The sequence below is a fragment of the Rhinichthys klamathensis genome, unplaced genomic scaffold, assembly GCF_029890125.1.
Source record: "Rhinichthys klamathensis goyatoka isolate OS25496 unplaced genomic scaffold, OSU_Roscu_1.1 h1tg000109l_1, whole genome shotgun sequence".
Classification (NCBI taxonomy): Eukaryota; Metazoa; Chordata; class Actinopteri; order Cypriniformes; family Leuciscidae; genus Rhinichthys; species Rhinichthys klamathensis.
In genome coordinates, this window is record NW_026606647.1 from 3,453,912 (window position 1) to 3,471,386 (window position 17,475).

Here is a 17,475-nt window from a genome sequence, read left to right on the forward strand (position 1 = left end):
TGGTCTTCTGCTCAGCTGTGGTTGCCTTCTGCTCCACCGTGGGGGTCGTCAGCCCCGTCTGCATCGCTGTGGTGGTCTTTTGCTCCGCCCTACACTCTGGGACCAGCATCATCGCACGGTCCTTACAGTCCGTGGCTCCACCATGGTCTCCTCCCTGGCTTCTCCCTCTGTCTACTCCCCAATGGATTATATTGTTTAGGAGGGATTAGGGGGTTCTGTCACATGCACTCTAGACTACATTTCCCAGCATCCCTCCTGGTTCTCACCTGCACTCATTCAGCCATCGTCCACCCCTGACACCAGTCACTAGCCGTCTAGACTAGAGCACTATAAGAGTGCACACTTCATATTCAATAGCCGCGTTTCCACTGCCGGGCCGTGCTAGTGCGTGCCAGGGCCAGTCGCGTTTCCACTGTCACTTCCGGGGCTTGATCGGGGCTTACTCGGGGCCAACGGCCAGGATTTCTGGCCCGTCGAATACCTTGGGCCAAAGCGGGCCAGCTCGGGCTAGAGGAGTGGTTACGAACAGAGGCGGGGATTACCTAAGTCGAGAGACAGGAGCGCCGAATGATTCTGTCAGCATTAAAGACTTTTAAAATAATTTAACTCACTTTCATGTTTTAATGCCTTCTGTTTGTGATCCGATGTGGATTCTGATCACCGTATAAGGTAGAAATATTTATACGCGATGCAAAAGACTATGCGCGCTAACCATTACCATAGTAAACATAGTAAACGCTTGAAGATACGCATAGTAAAAACACATGGTGAACGCTTGAAGAAGTCAGACCAATCATAAAGGCTATCACAATCATGTTTTTATTTTATCTGTCAGTAGCCTACATATACTACATATAGTCTCTTTATACCGGACTATCTACTTTTTTTCGGGAGCTTCCTGTTTCTCTGACTGAAAATATATCTGTAGCTACTGGGAGTCGAGACTGTGCTAACGCTCCTCAGGTCGTATTTTTGGTGGCATATAACATTATTTGTAGAAATTATCATTCTTTCTAAATGTGATATATGTCCTGTAACTACCAAATAAACAGAAACAGCCTCGACTGAATAATGTAAGTGTGTCCTCTTTCTTTTGTGAAATAGACCTAACGGTCATTTATTTCTGTGTGACTATGTGCAATTTTGACATAAATTAATTCATTATGATCAATGTATCACTTTTTATTGTAAACCTGTGGTAAAACATCGATGCTTGGGTTTTAAATATTCAAGTAAACAACAAAAATGCCAGCAAACGGCCGCTTTTATCATGTTTGTTTTGCGATGCACCCTGTTTCCAGTGATTTCTTTCTGATTAGTTTTCTGATAAAACTTCCATTTGTTGGCGAAATGATGGGTTAGTGTGACGTTGTTCCAGAGAGGCGTGTTGCGGGCGTGTTTTAGTGACGTGCTGTGGAGATTCTGGCCCGACATTGGAAACGCAGGCCAGGTGCTACTGGCCCGAGGCTATTAGCCCGGCACGGCCCGTTTAAAGCCCTGGCCTAGCACTGGCCCGACAGTGGAAACGCGGCTAATGATGGTCTGGTCTACAACAAGGACTGCAGTAAAAAAAACACAGTAAAGACTGCTATGATTGTCCAGTTATTATCCCCAACCTGCTATTTTCCCGTTTACTTACCTGTGTGCTCACATCCTAATGCTGCAATAAACCTGTGTTGTTTTCACTGTCTATCTGCCTTTGAGTCTGGTAATTCCCTGACAGTAGGCCTATACTTCAAAGTTCACACATTTTATTAATAAAATAAAATAATTTATTTATTTATTGATTTATTATTTATCATTTTAATTTCATTTATTATTATATGATTTACTTCTATCCACCTTTTTGAAGACGTCTAAATATTGACAACCAAAAACAATCATTATCATTACTTGAAAAGTCAAGAAAAATAACATCCATCTGCAGGTTACCTTCAAAAATATATACATAAGTAGTGCCATGTTTATGGCTGACTGCCAACTAAATCTTCAAAAACTGGGATTGCAAATGTTTCACACATTTTGAATAGATGAATAAATGAACAGCCCAATTTAGATAAATGCATCATTATGTGCTGAAGTGTTTTGAAATGGTTTTATTAGTGTGAGTTTTCGGTGTGCATTAGAGTAATTTGAGAACTTTCTCTTGAAGAGGTCACGTCATGTGTGTGCGCGTGTGTACTAGATCTGAACTGGTATTTCTGTTGTGGAACTTGCACTAGATGAAGCTTTCAGCATATTTACCAGTTGAAAGATTTTGCGTTTATACAGAAGAGCTCACGAAAAGGAGTGAAAAAAGGGAAACCGTGACATCACTCTCTATGCAGAGTTGTGTTTATTTGGTTTGTGCTGTTCCTGTTTGTACACAGAATCGTGATGTCCCTGCGACCTTTCACATAGATCTTCATTGCTGGTTTCATTTTCTATTACAGCGAATGGGTTAATCACTTGCTGTTATACACATTTATTGTGACAATATTCTTATCACCTGATGCTTTTTAACCTGTTTGAGTTGGCGTGTCACTGTGACCTCTGGCTCATTTCAGCACGGCTGCTCTTTCAATTCAATTCAATTCAGCTTTATTGGCATGAATGTGTACAATAGCACAATATTGCCAAAGCAATAGACATATACAAACATATAGATAAATAAAAGTGAACAATAAAAAATAAAATAAAACAATTACTAAAATATCAAACAATCAAAATAATAATTATTTGAAAATTTGTACAATTATTTATCCATCTGAGGTTCCACTGGTTGTCCTCATTTCATGGCATGAGGAGACATATTTTGCAGCAATTATATCACATTTGGGCATTTCTCCTAGTAAATATGGGATTTTCTGTGTGTCTGATATGGATTCGAATTCAGGGTATATTTGGGAAATGTTTGGGAAGTGTTTTTGTCTTAGTGTATTATATTTGGGGCATGAGGTTAGAAAGTGCAGCTCTGTCTTGACCTGTCCCCGGTCACACTGGGAGCAGAGTCTCTCCTCTTGTGGGAGCCAGCTCTGTCTGTGCCGACCCGTCTCTATGGCCAGGCTGTTCTTTCTCATGGGTTGTTCCATGGAGTTATAATGATTTTATCATGTTTATGTGTTTGCTGACCTTTTTCTTTTTTGAAAAAAGCTTCCTATGGAGATCTTGAAGCTGACATCTGTTTGTTTTCATTTGCACAGTCTCCTACAACCACTCCAATCCTCTGAGCGGTCCAGCCCTTTCTCAGTGGTGTAGCACTGATAGCTAATTAATATTCCCCTCTATCTCGTACGCTGTTTATCAATGCGCATACATTAGTGATGCTTATATAAAGAACTCTGTTTTCCCCCCATTCAGTTTGTTATACTGGTCTCATGGCTTTAATCAGAATGATATATTGTTCTATTAAATGATTGTTAATTATTCAACACTTGCTAAAGAATGTCAGTTATGATTTGTGGTTTTGTTATGCTGTCGGTCAGTGCTGAAGAAATAGAGAATTTCTTTCTCAAACAAGCCCTCATGTTTGCCATGTGTCGTTGTCAAGTTTTGTTTCACTGTAATCTCTGTTTTGTAAGTTCATGTTCATGTCTTCATTTTGAGTTTTTCATGCCACGCCATGTTTCATGTTTAATCTTGTTTGTAATAAACTGCACTTGGGTTCTCATCTGCACTTGCCTCCAGTGGATCCCTTAGTTTACATGCTCAATTGTTAATAATAAGATATTTCAATATTTTCAATGTTGAAAAAAGTTTTTGCTGCTTAATATTTTTTGTGGAAAATGTGATACTTGGGTTCTCATCTACACTTGGGAAAATGTGGCACTTGGGTTCTCATCTACACTTGCCTCCAGTGGATCCCTTTATATACTCAATTATTATTAATAAGATATTTCAATATTTTCAATGTTGAAAACAGTTTTTTCTGCTTAATATTTTTGTGGAAAATGTGATACTTTTTTCAGGATTCTTTGATGAATAGGAAGTTCGAAAGAATATGATAAATGTCTTTACTGTCACGTTAGATAATTTTAAGATGTTCTTGTTAAATAGATGTTGTTCTTCTTTTTAAAATCTTACTTACACTAAACTTTTAAATGATAGTTTTCAACATTGACAATGATAATAAATGTTCACCAATTCAGCATATTAGAATGATTTCTGAAGGATCATGTGACATGAAATGTATTCAAATAGTTCTTTTAAATTGGAATAATTTTTCTGTATCTTTGATCAAATAAATGCAGCCTTGGTGAGCAGAAGAGACTTTAATAAAAACCTTCACTTTTGACCAGTAGTGTACATTACACAGTCAGTGTTCTTCTTCCCATCATCCCCATAAATGCACAATTTTGTATGCATGTCTCTGACTGTCTCTCCTCCTCCTTCGTCTCCTACAGTGATGGAGTCAGCCGTTAGTACATCCACTCAAGTGCCAGATGAGTTTGACCGTAATGTTCCACGGATCTGTGGTGTGTGTGGAGACAAAGCCACTGGCTTTCACTTCAATGCGATGACCTGCGAGGGATGCAAAGGCTTCTTCAGGTACACACGCACACACTTTCTCTCATCCAATTTGGTATTCGCACATTTACACCGATGTTCATTAAGAAACACATTAACATGTATTATCTGTAACCAATGTGATACTGCCAGACTATTTATAGTTTATGTGTGTGTTCATTAGGCGCAGTATGAAGCGGAAGGCCAGTTTTACCTGTCCTTTTAATGGAAGCTGCACCATCACTAAAGATAACCGTCGCCACTGCCAGGCCTGCAGACTCAAGCGTTGCCTGGATATTGGCATGATGAAAGAGTGTGAGTTACTAGCCAACATGACACATCTTGGAACAGTGATCACGGGGAGCCAAGTCACTTTGTTATATCATGTTTTAATTATAGTTTCGATTTTATTTAACCTTGCTAAGAGTCTCAACATGTCCCAACTGTCATTTTTACAGTGTTGAAGGGCTCTGCAGGAAGGGGCAGTTATTTATAAGGTTGTTCCAGACAGAAGCGAGTAAGGTGGTTCATTGATGAAAGGTCCCTTACACAAGGTTGTTAGCAAAGCGATACTTCGTATAAGGAAGTAGTTTTGCCATTTGTGAGCACATGATCCTGAGTGGCAGTTCTTTGCAAATCATTTTGTAAGTGAAAGGTACTTCAGGGATTTCAAAATGCTCAATTGCTCTTGTGCTTTGAAGAATCATCAGTGGAATGTTCAGCTTATATGTTGCCACTTTTTTTTTTTTAAACAAACACCACTCACAGAAAAATAAGATAAATTTGAATTAGACAAGTCCAGAGCCATATAGAGAGAGAGTTGCGACAACGGAAGTTCTAAATGCTTGGTTGTCACGTGATTCGCGTAGACCTCAGATAGTTCCAGGAAGTGCTTCGGCGCCAATTCAAATCGATGGAGGTAGAGAGCTGAACTGTGATTTTTGGTAGTTTGTAGTCAATAAATGCGTTGGTTTACAATATGTATATTATACATTGACATTTGGATGTAGTATGTGTATGTAGTTACAGCAATATTGTTTTTAAAAGATAAAAAATCTGCTGATATTTAATGTTTATTGTGGTCAACCAGTGTTGCCTGCCTTTGTTAACATATTTTCTGGCTAACTTTACCTTGGTTAAAGACCGTTTTGCATTTGTTTTGAAGTATTTTTGTGTTCTTAAACTTGTATGTTATTTAAGGGTTATCATGTAATGTTCACTATGGTTTCACAAGGACAGGAGACTTGCAGGAAACAGGTGATTGTCTTAAAAAGCCATTGCAAATAAGTAAAATGTAAAATTGCATTCATCGTAATGTTTACAATGCTTATGCACTTATTACTATATAAATGAATACATAATATATTTCATTTTAAAACAAAACATGATTATACACACACACACATACATTATTTTCTAAGTGTCCAAGTACATTATTTCCTTAACATAATTTGATAAATTCATGACATACATCACTTTAATCTATAAAACCTATTTAGTTTAAATTCATTTTTAGTACATTTAGATAATACATATTTTATGTTTTGTTATCTTAAACCCCCCAAAATGTCAGGTTGTGTAACTGTCCGCACAAATGAACAGACTAAAATACTAATTTAAATGGTGTTTTAATCATAAAAAAAATAAAAATGAAATTCTATGGCATCATTTTAACCTTTCATATAAACAAATTTGATACATTTCAGTAGATTTATAGCTGATAATTGAAAACCTTTTGTCTAACAATTTGTATGTCAGGGGGGCACAAGTGCAAACATGGCTCTCTTATTATGGTAATTGCAGTGTGCATGATATGCATTGTCCAGAGGAGCCATAATGATCCTTGTAGATCTCTATCAAATACTGGTAATTGCTTTAAAGTTATGGGTAGGTTGGTACACTTTCAGGTGAATTTAAACACTTAGAAATGTTCACAACTGAAACTTGTTCAAATACATTGTTCATGACACAAAAATATACATTACATCAGTTTTGAAAAGATTTAAAAAAAAACATTTCTTTGTTTATTTGTCAATGACCTATATATAGGTCATTGACAAATAAACAAAGAAATGTGTTTTTTTAAATCTTTTCAAAACTGATGTAATTTGTTTATTTGTCAATGACATATATACACTTTTGCACTGAATTAGCACAATGGGATTTATAAATGTCTAATAAACTGCACGTCAAGCATGTTGTCTGGCCTTTCCTCTATGTTGTCAGACACAGAAAATATGGTCAAGTCAGGAGCAATCTAATAGAACTAAACATTTTTTGTGCTAATCATACTGAGGTGTATCTGCACTTTTTCCACAAAGACCAACACTGGGAAGTTTAATGTTTATTAAAAATAGGGAGCAAGTAAAGTCTTGCAAAATCCAAGGAGCTGAGATTGATGAGGTACAGCGTCAGTGCAGGAGTCTTCAGGATCCACCGAATCCTCTTTGTGCTTCTTGTGTTGAAAGAGATAAAGGAAACAAAAACGGGATAAATTATATATAGGAGTTAGTATATAATACAGTTATGGTATTTATAATACCCCATTTAGCCTAGTGTGATTTGATTTAAAACACGGCTTGCTGCCGTTTTAAGCATGTTTTTTAATCTTACTTATAAACTTCCATCTCCCTTTCCCATCAATACAAATCAGCTGAGCTAAATCATAATATAGACAGGTAATAGTCAACGGAAACACAATGAATAAAAAACGCCAACCGTACGTTTTTCCTTACTCAAATATGAAATCTAAAATAAGGATTTTTCCCCGTTATTGCACATTTAATATGGAATGAAACCGATATTCTCATTTAATCAATTACAACTATCACACTCCCCAATGCTATATTTAACCTCTGTTTAGAAGTATTTCCCTCTTATTATACAACAAAGGATAAACATGCATAAATAGAACGGGTTTAAACATTAATATGCTGTTCGTGGTTTGTTATGCGGTACTAACTTCATCCAATGACCTTTATTTTACCTGATAACGTCCCCTAAAACTACTAATTTAGAGAGCAATAATCAACTAGCATGCTTTAATACAGTTAAAGTTACAAGTTAATTTGATTCAGATGTACTGATAATATACAATCTTATTCTTTAAACGTCTTACCTTTTAAAAGTGCATCACAAACGGTCTGTTCTGCTGTAACTCTACCGCGCTGCTGCTACTTCCGGGAACTATTGAGAGGCTCCGCGAACCGCCATTGCTGTAAAAAAACGTTCCATTGGAGTCAATGGAGTTGTCGCAACTCTCACTCTATATGGCTCTGGACAAGTCATAAAGCGGCAATATTTGATGGAAATGTTTTATTGACCCAAACAAGCATATAAACCTGAATATTGCTCAAGGTCACAGTTTGATCCAAAATAAACTGGTAGTAATGCACGTTCTCATATAGGACATCGCCCCCATGTTTTCAAATTTTGTGGTGCTCCAGTCCAGAGTATATCAGGGAAGGCACAGAGAATGATGTTAAATTCAGTTAAACTTAAAAATAAATAATTACGTTTTTATTCAGAGAGATTGAAAATTAATCATAATTATTCTCAGCTTAGTGTAGAAAATGAAGAAAAATATCCAGTAGATTTAGCTGTTTTAAAAAAAAAAAAGGGGGGGGGGGGGGGGGTCTTATGATATTGTGGTTCAGTTCTTTTTTCTCATATATTTCTACAAATATTGGTCTCCCCCTCATCAGTGTCTGTGAGACTGAATTTAAAGCTATTGATTATCATCAGCAAACAACTAAATTATGATGCATTATGGTCATAATAGAACACTGGGGAACAACATACAATATTTGATTTTAGTTTCTAATTTATTTTTAGATGTATTTTACCTGTAATAAAATGATAGTACATGGGTATAGTGATGATACTCGTCTATCTTTTCCTTCAGTTATCCTGACGGATGAAGAGGTTCAGAGGAAAAAGGATCTGATCCAGAGGAGAAAGGATGAGGAGGCACAGAGGGAGGCGCAGAAGCCCCGGCTCTCAGATGAGCAGCGCAACATCATTGACACGCTTGTGGAAGCGCATCACAAAACCTTTGACGATTCCTACTCTGACTTCTCACGTTTCAGAGTAAATCTAATCTTTTATGTTCTTCTCCTCTGCATATCTTTCTCTTATTTTCAACCAGTTTTAATATCTTCTTTTACAGTGGCCCCAATGTGTTTTTATACTCTTGAGTGACCTAAAAAAAAACAATAATAATAAATATCAAACCAAGTGCCTTCTGCAAACAAATGATTCTAAAAAAAATTCAGAACAAACTTTTCTCAATCAACTGGTGCTAAAGTGATTTTAAGTCAAATGTTAAAATTCAGCAGCCTTTTACACGGTCCTTGGGAAATAATTCTGTGCTGATTTGCTGCTCAAGAAACTTTTCTTATTATTTTTGTGTTGAAAACAGTTTTGCTGCATAATATTTTTGTGCAAACTGTGCTACATTTTTGTCAGGATTCTTTGATGAATAATCAAAGAACTGCATTAAAATATACATTTTTGTAACAATGTAAAAAGTCTTTACTATCACTTTTGACCGATTTAATGTGTCCTTGCTGAATAAAAGTATTGATTTCTTTCAAAATAAAAAACATCTTACTAACCACAAACTGGTGTATATATGATACCATAGTTTAGTACGTTAACATTTTCCACTAACATTCGACAACCAGAAAGTGTCCAGATAACTTTTCAAACAATAATTTCAAACAATATTTGTATTATTTGAAACCTAACAAACCTTTTCTTTTTTTTCTGACCAAATGTTTATGTGTCAAATAAATGTAATTAGTTTGATATTTTGTTATATAATATAGAGACATTCATACTTTTAAGTGTTCAAATACTTTTATTGTCCACCTTTTTGTTTTTAGGCATTCATACATTGCTAATGTTCAGTGCATTCATATGTCTGTGTGTGTGTTTTGTGTTGCAGCCTCCAGTTAGAGAGGGTCCAGTTACACGTAGTGCCAGCCGAGCCGCGTCTCTTCATTCACTATCAGACGCCTCCTCAGACTCCTTCAGCCACTCTCCAGGTAACACACACACAAATGCATATACATGCTACACAAACGTATACACAGTCGTTTGTGCGTAAATCACCTGTAAAGTTCATTCTGAGAAATGTTTTTCAGCCCAGTGTGAAGCGCAGGCAGGCATGAGGGTTTGTGTGTTAGAGGTTTGTGTTTCTTATATGCACAGCAGGCTCCGTCCATCTCACCATGCCTGACGTCACAGGAGAGCCACTCTAATGACAACCAGACTATTCACATGCGTGCATACACACACAAATTTCCATGTTTTATGGGGACTTTTCATAGACGTAATGATTTTTATACTATATAAACTGTATATTCTATCCCTTAACCCTAAACCTACCATCACAGAAAACTTTCTGCATTTTAACATTTGAAAAAAACAACAACCGTAATTTAATATGATTTATATGCTGATTTCCTCATCGGGACCTTACGAATGACCCCACAAGTTCAAAAAATACTTTGTGGGGACATTTTAGTCCCCACAAAGTTTTTATAAATTTCAGTTTTTATAAATTTCAGTTATCAGTTTTTATAAATTTCCTTTTTCTGGGTTTTTAACAAATATATTAAATAACCCTTGAAATTTGTTTTTGATATACAATTCAGATACATTTTTTAAATGCTGCTGATTTAATTCGTTGTGAAAAGTGTCAATGACAGCATTACAATTATATCTATTCATGTTGTATCAAAACGTTATTTTTCAGCTGTTCAAATATGTTGATATTGTTTGCTCTATAGGGAAAATGTAAGTAAGAGATTTATTCGGCTGTGTTGCCTGTTGACAGCTTTGTTTATTCTCATGAAGGCGTTTGCAAGAGTGCAGAACACAGTACGCTGACAGTCAGTGAGCTTGTGTTGAGCTGCAGGCTCAACCAGTCACGTGTACCTCTGGAAACATGCAGGAAAGATGTCTTCAATTATTTTTTTTGCAAGCTTTGCATAATTTATTACAAATCTGAATAACAAAAAAATCCAAATTAATAAACCGTTACAATATCAAGGGTAAAAAGCAACAATTATGATTTTTCTCATAATCGTGCAGTCATAATACATAATGCAATTTAATGACAGCAAATGAAATGTGCACAAAATTGCTGAAATGTTGATTTTTTTTCCACATTATTTCCATACAATTCACTAAACGTTTGCAACAGAAGTTGTTTGTTATCCGACTGTATTATATAAGGTGATGGCAGATTTTGGAATAGACACAAGGGGGAGATAACGCTTCTGTTATTCAGCAAAGTAGACTGAGTTATAAGCCAGTGTGTATTAAAATAGTGTGCCTGTCCATTTCTTTTATTTTTTCTTGGGCCATTGATTCAGATTTTTACATGCCCTACCAACATTTTCACTGGCCCACCACAAGAATAATTAATAAAAAAAATGAATCATTAATTTTATTTAATGCAAACTGCAGTCAGTGTACCTATTACATGAATTGTTGAAGGTTGCTGAGATGAAGCAAAGCATTAATTATTTTTTCTTCTCCCCCCATCTCTTTCTCCACATCTGTAGAGTCAGGAGATCGTAAGATGAATCTGAGTAATCTGTTGATGATGTATCAGGAGCAGGGTTTGAGCTCCAGTCCGGACTCAAAGGAGGATGAGGGCTCCGGTCTTTCCATGCTCCCTCACCTGGCTGACCTGGTTTCCTACAGCATTCAAAAAGTCATCGGCTTTGCTAAGATGATTCCTGGATTCAGGTAAAGGAAATTCATGAGTTCATTTTAATTGAAATGGCAGGAGGAATTACTGAATTGCAATTTGAAGAAATTCAACAGTAATCTAAAGTAATTTATTAAAGGTACAATATGTAAGAATTTTGTAACAAAATATCCAAAAATCACTTGCACAGTGTGATATATTTCCTGCAGTTGTGTACTTACAATATCCCAAAAGTCTCCAAAGATTTTTTATTTCAGAGAAATTCCAATTTTAAATAAGTGGCCGTCCCAGAAAAAAATGTTCCCTGTCAATGACGCAATATCCGCGCTATCCTCGGTTTCCGTTCATACTGCCATAGCCATGACGTAACCATGGCGACAGACGTGGACAACCGCGTAGTGCATAACGTTTAGCTGCACGCTGTTGTTGTTTTGTTCAGTCATTATGGACTATGGCAAGCAGACTTTGGGACAAACAAGGAGAACTAAAATGAGGATCAATATCAGCGTGGCGTTTTTGAGATGCCGAGAGCTCCACGTCCGCGACTAACTTGGACTCGACAGAGCTTCACGAGTCACGACTTGACAGCTTTATTAGACAGGTGAGCAAATGTACATAAAACAAATCAATGTAATATAACGTTAGCTCAACATGATGAAATGTTAGAATATGGTCAGTATGTTATTCTAATGTTGATCTAGCTTACTGCTAACCTGACTCCGCCAGATGGATTTGCTCCGCATATCCATCTGGAAACCTTCCGTTGAAGTAGTTTTGGTAAGGGGCGAAAATACTGGTTAGCTGATTGGCCTATGTTGGTGATAGACGGGCCAAATCAACCAATCAGATCAACGAAGCATATGACGTACTAACAGAGCGTATCTTTTCCTCTGAGAAAAGCCTCCAGAGCAGTGTTTTGCTCTTCTTTCAGTGAAGAAATACTCTGTAAAACTTGCTCGATAGCCACGCTGATGCTAGTTTCATCCGCTGAAGCCGACATGTTCTTTAGACTGAACTGACGCGCTTCTCGTTGCGTCACACCTCAACCCGCCTCAAAGCCAACGCTGATTGGACGTTCGTTTGGTGAACTGCTCCCAAATTTTCTTTAACGGAAAGTATCCAGACTGATCTGCGAGTGAAACCTTGAAAGCTCGCGAGATCAGGATGGTCTCACGAGGCTAGCTTACTGCTAGTTTCGTATAGCAAACGAACTAACACGTAGTATAACATTATAACTTTCAACACACATTTAAATGCCGTTTAGTGTGATAGTGTAACGTTAGACCAAGTGAAGCAGCGCTGTGTTACCTCACAAGTTTAATTCGTTTAATAAACTGACCTGTGTGAGTAATCCAGCACTTGCGTGTAGTTCGGTAGAATTAAATGTCCTTATTCCTTTATATCCGCGGGACTCGCGTGTGATATCTGTCTCTTTAGCAATCGCGACCTGCCAGTAATGTTAAAAAACATGATTGTTTGCACTCATCCATAAACATTATTAGATCCATCAGCTTGACAGCAAGTCTCATCATTCAGCTCATCACTGCGTCATCAACCTACGCCTTTGTTATTGTTGGAAACTGCGCCCTCTTGTGGCGAAAAAATCGTACATATTGTGCCTTTAAATTATGTATTATTTGATTAATAATATATACATAATTATGTTATATATTATTAAAAACTACATTTAAAGCAGCTATATTTCTTTAATTACATTCCATTCATTTAATTCTTCTTCAAATTTGAATTTAAATTATAATTCTAAGTCTTGTTTGAATTCAGAATTGAATTGTCTTGCTCAATTCAACTGAATGGTGAACAACCCTGATATCCCTGATGGCAAGGGCTGGTTCTTAATTTCACAGGGCCTGGAACCAAAATCTTTTGTGGACCCTGAACAAGGGTGTTCTATATTCCTTTCATCCATTTAGTGGTGCTCGTTTGTGGAAAGTTCCACCATTTTCCCAACAGGTTATTGTTGACATGAGTGCCATCTATTTGATTTCCTCAGGAACATAAAAATAGGATTGACCTTCTAAACCGTCACTCTCAGTACATGTTTCTTGCCTTCCTCTGTGCACGTCCATGTATTTCCCCGCTTCCTAAGAATGTGCGTACATGCATATGCATTACGGAGCGCAGGTTGCTGTGGTAACCATAGGAGTGTCATGTTATCTGAACTGGATTCACCCACTCCCTCTACATCTGCCATTCACAGAATCCAGCATGAGCCAACATTTGACGTGTATGTGTTTGTGTGTGTCTCAGAGAGCTGACAGCTGAAGATCAGATTGCTTTGCTGAAGTCCAGTGCTATAGAAGTGATCATGCTAAGGTCTAACCAGTCTTTCAGTCTAGAGGACATGAGTTGGAGCTGTGGAGGACCAGATTTTAAATACTGCGTCAATGATGTGACAAAAGGTACAAACTCAAGCTCACAGGGATAGACAGTTGCGTTGTTATTGTTAAATGAAATAAAGCTGAAACAAAAGATATAGATATTACATGGACAACTTAAACTTAAAAAACTGAAACGAAAATTAGAAATGTTGCCTTGGCAACTAACTAAAATAAAACAAATTGAAGTTGATGTACTAAAATTGAAATAAAAATAAGTTGAAGCAAAATATAAATGTTAAAAACTATAATAAAAATGAAAAGACCACATAACAAATTAAAATGAAAACTGAATATATATATATATATATATATATATAAAAGCTAAGTCAAAACATTAATAAATACTACAATAATATGTAATCATACTAAAATTACACTGAACAGTTTTCCTTGATTTTGAAGAGGAAGTTTTACTGTATTTTATTTCTCATTAGCAGTTAATCTTATGATTTCTAAAAGTGCATTGCAGGTTAAAGGTGAAATGTGTTATTTTTATTTTTTAAATATTTTTTATCCCATTTTTATGCATGGAGAAAATTACACTGGCTGCAAAAACTATTTTGACACTTGGACCACACTTGAAAATGTATGCAAATCTTTGTATTGATGATTAATACCAAAATAGTAAATCTTTAAAAAAAAAAAAGAAAAGAAAAAAAAGGACATATAGCACGTACACTTCACAAAAAGAAGTTTGAGTTACTTTTTACAATTCGTTACCATTAGGTATCATGAACTAACAATTAATTATTTTTTACAGCATTTTTTTTTAAATCTAGGTTTATGTTAATTTATAAACATACTATTGTAAATGAATTCATATTAGTTCATAATACATTGCCTTGAAATGTATATGTACAAATGAACATTTTACCATAAATGTTACCAATATATGCAATGAAAGTATTGTTTATTGTTTTATTTATGACATATTTAGGTTTTAAATTATTGATTAATATTAATAATAATTGTTATTATTAATTATACTAATTATTGAATTAGAAATTATCATAAATGCTAGGAAAGTATTGTTTATTGTATTGTAAGTTTTTTTTTAAGTTTGTAAATTTTTAATTATAATTATAGTAATTATGTAATAATAATAATTAAATATGAATTATAAAACAATAGCTATATTGTTGGGTTTGGGGGGGGGGGGTCACATTTGGGTTCTCAAAAATAATAATTATATATTTTTAAATGTCCTTAGTTTATGATGAACAGCACCCGTGGTTATGCCTTATGAAATCATCCTGATTTTGTGTATGTTTGGGGGCGCAGCTGGACACACTCTGGAGCTGTTGGAGCCTCTGGTGAAGTTTCAGGTGGGCTTAAAAAAGCTCAATCTACATGAGGAGGAACATGTGCTGCTGATGGCTATTTGTCTGCTGTCTCCAGGTCAGTGTGTATTCCCAATACACTAAACATTAGACAGACTGAGACTTTTTAAAAACATGCCCATGCTTGCAAACAGGAATCTCATTTGTCTGTGTTTGTGTGCTCGTAGACCGTCCCGGGGTGCAGGACCACGTGCGAGTGGAAGCGTTGCAGGACAGGTTATCTGAGGTCCTGCAGGCGTACATCCTCGCGCATCACCCTGGGGGCCGTCTGCTCTATGCTAAGATGATCCAGAAGCTGGCGGACCTCCGTAGCCTGAACGAAGAGCACTCCAAGCAGTACCGCTCCCTTTCTTTCCAGCCCGAACACAGCATGCAGCTGACCCCTCTGGTGTTGGAAGTGTTCGGAGGACAGGTCACCTAGTTACTTCACCCGAGTCAGATCCAAGATGTGCGGGTTAAACGGTGTGACCCGAAGAGGTGTGGAGTGAATGTACGGACAATCACCTTAAAATGCATACAGAGTTTCCAGGACGAAGTTTGTGAGTGATGTATGTGTTTGTGTGTGTATCCCTCATCATTTTCAGATCAGCTAAGGGAGTGCCATAGATGTTTCCTCTTGTTTGTTGTATGTAAGGAGTACATTCTTACAAGAATGTAATATGGTCATGGTGTTTTTCACTGTGGCAACTCAATACAGTAATATTTTACTGTATTATCAATAGCCAACAGTATTACACTGCATGTGTAGGATGAGTGTGTGGGTGTGCGGTCCTGTTCTAAACCTCTGCATGGTCCCCAAAGCGCTGTCCACTACTGCTGATGTCCTGTCTCTTCACCTCCTGCCTTTAAATGCACAGGGTTAAAAATACTAATGCAAGCACACTGCTCACCCAACTCACTCCTCGCCTAGCCACTTAACCAATTAAACGGCAGCTCCGCCCCCTTCCTCTGCCTCCAGAGCTCTGATAGGTTGCTACACAATGGCTGTCTTCTCTAATGTTTGCCTCTGCTGTGATTGGCCTATTATCTGACGCCTCTGCAAAGTGGTTAGGGCAGCATTAGCGCTTGCCACACAGCTAACCTGTAAATAGGTCTTGGTATCTATATTCATACCTTTTTCGATTAGTGTAAATAGAGTTTAATATAAGCGCTTCTTGTGGCTTATGGTAGAATCTAGCAGAGAGAGACCCTGCAGCCCTGGCTGGCTATAATCAATATGTAAAGACTACAATCTAACTGTGCGTTTATACAAACACACAGGAATTGGAACCATGAATTATGGGTTTGTTTTTTTTTAACTGAGAGCTTTACCTCTGATCTTTACATCGTTGTGAAGTCACAACTGTAAATCCTATAGGTTACTTATTTCTCAGCTCTTGCATTCCATCATTAATTTTTTCTTTAATATTTTTTTTCAGATTAATCCAACTAATTGCATTTTTCCCTAACAAAGCTTTAACCTTCTTCATTAGTCATCACATTTGTTTTTCCACATGAAATCCTCAATATCCTGAATGCTTTTTATCATGATCCCCCCCCCTTTTCAATTTATAGTACGTTTCACAAGTTACAAAGCTATAATAAAAAAAAGTTCTAGGTTCTCATATTTCAAGCCAAAAGAAAAAAAAATCCCCCCCAAATGTAATTTTAATTACTGTAATATGAAAATTAATATATAATCTAGATTACAATTATCTATACATGCTTAACATTTTAAATATTTCTTTTTTTCTTCGTATTCTATCAATAACTTTTTTTCTCACATTACAGTAATGAAAACTTATCAGAAAATGTTCTTAATAAATATAATTAATTGGAAAAATGTATTGAGAATATTGTAAAATTGCAACAACAAAAATTTTTTACTTTATTTTGGGTTGAAATATGACACGGGTATCTTCTTGACAGGTTTTGGGAGATTCAAATAATTTTTTGGTTTTGTGCATCAAACACTAGTAGGAATGATTTACTGAGAAATAAGACTTGTTTGGTTCTCACTTTTTTTTAAGGTAACTCTAATAGCAGCATGCTGGATAATTTATAATCTTAATGTTTGTCATCAGTAACTACGTTTTTACATGCTACCTGGGTGTTTTTGATATTTGTTTGCACAGGCAGGTTCTTCAAAGCATAATCTAATTACAGCATAACTCAGCACATTCTTTTCTTATGCTTGGTTGTTATTATCTAAACAGTAATTACAGACACCTAATACCATGTCAGCCATGGTATAGACGTTTTTGCATGTCTTTGTGCGTCGTGTTAATATCACTCTAGCCACTGCCTGCATTGTGTCCTCTAAACCAAACACAGCTGCCTTAGCTTGGCCTTAGTCGTTCACAGTTATTCATTTTAAATATGCTTTTTAAGTTTGTAAGAGTCCTTTTCTCCACTGTGTATAATAGCTGAATGTGATATTTGCGAGACTGTCGACTCCCTGAGTCGCATTAGAGGGCTGATTCTTACAGAGCACTATCTCTGTTGCTTTATATATCTTGTTCTCTCCACTTTCTCCACAATCTCTTTT

General features: G+C 36.5%; 1 protein-coding gene across 2 annotated transcripts in view; it reads left to right on the top strand.

The window, feature by feature from the left end:
* Positions 1-16,620, top strand: part of vdrb (vitamin D receptor b) — a 29,145-nt gene extending 12,525 nt beyond the window's left edge. For both annotated transcript variants that reach the window (XM_056253940.1, XM_056253941.1), the window contains exons 2-9: positions 4,383-4,527; positions 4,670-4,800; positions 8,390-8,574; positions 9,434-9,533; positions 11,061-11,247; positions 13,478-13,629; positions 14,890-15,006; positions 15,116-16,620. In XM_056253940.1, coding sequence (XP_056109915.1) covers positions 4,383-4,527; positions 4,670-4,800; positions 8,390-8,574; positions 9,434-9,533; positions 11,061-11,247; positions 13,478-13,629; positions 14,890-15,006; positions 15,116-15,369 — 1,271 coding nt within the window. In that variant the 3' untranslated portion in view covers positions 15,370-16,620. The remainder of the gene's footprint in view (positions 1-4,382; positions 4,528-4,669; positions 4,801-8,389; positions 8,575-9,433; positions 9,534-11,060; positions 11,248-13,477; positions 13,630-14,889; positions 15,007-15,115) is intronic.
* The last annotated feature ends 855 nt before the right edge of the window (positions 16,621-17,475 follow it).